The sequence below is a fragment of the Rana temporaria genome, chromosome 1, assembly GCF_905171775.1.
Source record: "Rana temporaria chromosome 1, aRanTem1.1, whole genome shotgun sequence".
NCBI lineage: Eukaryota > Metazoa > Chordata > Amphibia > Anura > Ranidae > Rana > Rana temporaria.
In genome coordinates, this window is record NC_053489.1 from 641285592 (window position 1) to 641290356 (window position 4765).

The window sequence follows — 4765 nt, forward strand, 5'->3', positions numbered from 1 at the left end:
TCCTGTTTACATTGTGATCGGCTGTGATTGGACATGGCTGATCACGTGGTAAAGAGCCTCCACCGGAGGCTCTTTACCGAAATCGGAGATGCAGGGTGTCAGACTGACACACCACATCACCGATCGCCGCGCTGCGCCCCCCCAGGGGGGCGTGCCGGCATGTTATCCTGCTGGACGTCAATAGATGTCCAGTCAGGAAAACAGAACCACTTCCCGGACGTCAATTTACTATTGACCGGGCGGGAAGTGGTTAAAAAAAACTTTGAAAGGGCGGGGGTACCCCCAAAATCCATACCAGACCGTTATCCGAGCACGCAGCCTGGTAGGTCAGGAAAGGGGGGACAAGCAAGCGCCCCCCCCCTCCTGAACCATACCAGGCTACATGCCCTCAACATGGGTGGGTGCTTTGGGGCAGGGGGGCACTGCACAATGTGGGGTTATAATCCTCCCTGAAAATAAAAATAAAGTTTTGCCTTTGTTCTACTTTAAAAAAAAAGTAGAACTATCACTTCACATATTATTTGATACTCCACCCCCCTCAGGTAAAGACTGCATATAACACACTCACAGTGCGCCCCAAGCTCCGCCTACCTATTTCCTACTAAAAAGGGGCGTGTCAGGTTAACAGTGAATAACACATACGCACTCACAGCAGCGCTCTTCCTGTGCTGCTCACACATGCCGTGTCTGTGTACAAGCTGGGAGTGACCTGATCTGGGGCTCCAATGTTTTCTGTCCTTATACCCTAAATGAGAAGTTCTGGAGACTTTCCTGATTGATGATATTACCAGGATATATTGGAAGGACCAGAACTTTACTTCTATTTGATGAGGAGCTCAGAGTTCTAATCCACCAATGTCCCCGAGGAATTCTCTGTCCCTATTTATTAAAGGTCCCATCAGGATTATCAGTTCTCTTACTAACAATAACAATCCATTTATTAGATTTATTCACATGAATGTTCCAGTGATGACATCTGTGATTGTGTTTCTTTATAAAAGAGGAAGGAGGTTTTTGTACGGCTCTGTATCACTGTGTGAGAGGGTCCTGAGCATACTGCTGACAGTAATATTTTCCATCATCATCTTCAGTTGCTCCAATAATTCTTAATTTATATTCAGATCCAGATCCTGATCCACTGAACCTGTCCGGGATCCCGGATTGCAGAGAGCTGGCACCTGCTATAAGAAGCTTTGGAGGTTGTTGGGGCTTCTGTTGGTACCAGGCTAGGTGGTTATATATATTAGTACTGGATGTACATGTGATGGTGACTGTCTGTCCCGGGGACTAGGGTGACCACATTTTCAAACTGCCATTCAGGGACACCCCCCCCCCCCCTTCCCAAAACAATATTATTTCATAGAGTGCTAGGAGGAAGTGAACAGCGGTCCCCAACCTTTTTTGCATGGGAGAATGATCTTGTGGAAGGGGGGAGGAATGTAGTCTCTGGGTTGACAGGGAATTCAGTGGCGGGTGATTTGTCGGGTGAATGGCTGATGTCAGCACTTAAATCATCCTGACACCATGCTTGATATGGTGTCAGGATGATCAAATCCAATTATTTCTATTACTACATTGTATTATATAAAATAAAATAGTTCAACTCACCATAATGCCGAATCAGTAGGAATTCTAAGCTTGTCACTTGCCACCAGATACAGTTTGTCGCTTGCCGCCCATAGCCTTCCACCAGATGCTGTGTGCCACTTGCCACCCAAAGCCTGCCACTAGATGCAGTGTCACTTGCCAGACAATAGTGAGAATGTATATTGAGGGGTGCAGGGTTCTGTAAAGGGGTGCAGGATACTATGGGTTGGGGGCAGGGTTCTGTGGAGGGGTGCAGGGTACTATGGGTTGTGGTGCAGGGTTCTGTGGAGGGGTGCAGGGTACTGTGGGCTGGGGCAGGGTTCTGTGGAGGGGTGCAGGGTACTATGGGTTGGGGTACAGTGTTCTGTGGAGGGGTGCAGGGTACTATGGGTTGGGGGCAGGGTTCTGTGGAGGGGTGCAGGGTTCTGTGGCTTTTGGTGCAGGGTTCTTTGGAGGGGGGCAGGGTTCTGTGGAGGGGTGCAGGGTACTATGGGTTGGGGGCAGGGTTCTGTGGATAGATGCAGGGTACTATGGGCTGGGGCAGGGTTCTGGGGAGGGTACTATGGGTTGGAGGCAGTGTTCTGAGGAGGGGTGTAGGGTACTATGGGTTGGGGGCAGGGTTCTGTGGAGGGTACTATGGGTTGGATGCAGGGTTCTGTGGAGGGATGCAGGGTACTATGGGTTGGGGTGCAGGGTTCTGTGGAGGGGTGCAGGGTACTATGGGTTGGGGGCAGGGTTCTGTGGAGGGGTGCAGGGTACTATGGGTTGGGGGAAGGGTTCTGTGCAGGGTACTATGGGTTGGGGCAGTGTTCTGTGGAGGGGTGCAGGGTTCTATGGGTTGGGGCAGGGTTCTGTGGAGGGGTGCAGGGTAATATGGGCTGTGGCAGGGTTCTGTGGAGGGTACTATGGGTTGGAGGCAGGGTTATGAGGAGGGGTGTAGGGTACTATGGGCTGGGTTCTGTGGAGGGGTGCAGGGTACTATGGGTTGGGGTGCAGGGTACTATGGGTTGGGAGCAGGGTTCTGTGGAGGGGTGCAGGGTACTATGGGTTGGGGTGCAGGGTACTGTGGAGGGGTGCAGGGTACTACAGGTCAAGGGCTGGGTTCTGTGGAGGGATGCAGGGTTCTGTGGAGGGGTGCAGGGTACTACGGGTCAAGGGCTGGGTTCTGTGGAGGGAAGCAGGGTTCTGTGGAGGGGTGCAGGGTACTACGGGTCAAGGGCTGGGTTCTGTGGAGGGAAGCAGGGTTCTGTGGAGGGGTGCAGGGTACTTTGGGTTGGGGGCAGGGTTCTGTGAAGGGGTGCAGGGTACTATGGGTTGGGGTGCAGGGTACTATGGGTTGGGAGCAGGGTTCTGTGGAGGGGTGCAGGGTACTATGGGTTGGGGTGCAGGGTACTGTGGAGGGGTGCAGGGTACTACGGGTCAAGGGCTGGGTTCTGTGGAGGGATGCAGGGTTCTGTGGAGGGGTGCAGGGTACTACGGGTCAAGGGCTGGGTTCTGTGGAGGGATGCAGGGTTCTGTGGAGGGGTGCAGGGTACTTTGGGTTGGGGGCAGGGTTCTGTGAAGGGGTGCAGGGTACTATGGGTTGGGAGCAGGGTTCTGTGGAGGGGTGCAGGGTACTATGGGTTGGGGTCCAGGGTACTGTGGAGGGGTGCAGGGTACTACGGGTCAAGGGCTGGGTTCTGTGGAGGGATGCAGGGTTCTGTGGAGGGGTGCAGGGTACTACGGGTCAAGGGCTGGGTTCTGTGGAGGGATGCAGGGTTCTGTGGAGGGGTGCAGGGTACTTTGGGTTGGGGGCAGGGTTCTGTGAAGGGGTGCAGGGTACTATGGGTTGGGGTGCAGGGTACTATGGGTTGGGAGCAGGGTTCTGTGGAGGGGTGCAGGGTACTATGGGTTGGGGTCCAGGGTACTGTGGAGGGGTGCAGGGTACTACGGGTCAAGGGCTGGGTTCTGTGGAGGGATGCAGGGTTCTGTGGAGGGGTGCAGGGTACTACGGGTCAAGGGCTGGGTTCTGTGGAGGGATGCAGGGTTCTGTGGAGGGGTGCAGGGTACTACGGGTCAAGGGCTGGGTTCTGTGGAGGGATGCAGGGTTCTGTGGAGGGGTGCAGGGTCCTATGGGTTGGGGGGCAGGGTTCTGTGGAGGGGTGCATGGTACTGTAGAGTAGAGGGGTGGTGGCTGGGTGCAGGGAAGGAGAGAGCTCCCACACAGGGTCCAATGGAGGATCAGAGGGCAGTGTTAGAGGGGATCCTGGACATTACACAGCCTGGAACAGAAGGACCTGGATCAGAGCTAGGGGAAGGGGGAGAGCATCTGGAGGTGAACGAGCACCTAGGAGTGACCTGAGGACTGAGAAGCAGGGGGGGGGACTCGGAGACACAGACACATGCAGCGCTTTGCCCCCATTTCTGAGACGAGCAGTGCCAGGACACAGATCACAGTCACAGCTGAGCTAAACATCTAGCAGGGAGCCAGCATTGCAATCCCCAACCTACACCTCCATCCATTGTAAGACGAACTCACTGCTTCACAGCTTCACTTCACTGCAGGGGGGCGGGAGGAGCTGTTGTGAAGACTCCTCCAATCCTGCTGACTGTGCAGCTCTCCCCACCCCCTTGCTCTGCTGATAGGATGAAATCGTTGGTGGGGCGGGAGAGGGGAGAGCCAGAAAGAGAGGAGACAGACATGGCTATAGAATTATGAACGGCTGCATCGGCCGGCCGGGCTCATTCCATTCCGGGATAATGTATTGTCCCGCAATGGATGTAGCCGGGACACGGGACAGAGCTCCACAATAAGGGACTGTCCCGGGCAATCCGGGACACGTGGTCACCCTACCGGGGACACAGAGCTAGAATCCGGAGTCTGAGTCATCACAATCTCTCCACAGGATCCTGAGGATGGGAAGAGACATATTGATTATTGATTTCCTATCAATCCTGATGTGTGTATTTATTGTACAGTATGTGCAGAGGATGATGAAAGGAGCCTCATCTCTCACCCTGAATAGAAATGAAGATGACAGCCAGCAGATAACTGGGAGAAATCATCTTGATGTTTCTGGAGGGTCAGATCCAAACTAGAAGACGTCTCCTGTACAATGAGATATATAGAGAGAGTGACAGGGGAGGTGTTCCCCCCACACACTGTGTATGCAAATACCGGGGAGATGGAAATTAGAAT

General features: G+C 54.0%; 1 gene segment (V, D, J or C); it reads right to left on the reverse strand.

The window, feature by feature from the left end:
- Positions 1-916: 916 nt before the first annotated feature.
- LOC120924512 lies at positions 917-4765 on the reverse strand. The segment is given in 3 exon segments: positions 917-1287; positions 4421-4476; positions 4584-4765. Coding segments are annotated over 3 exon segments (363 nt in total).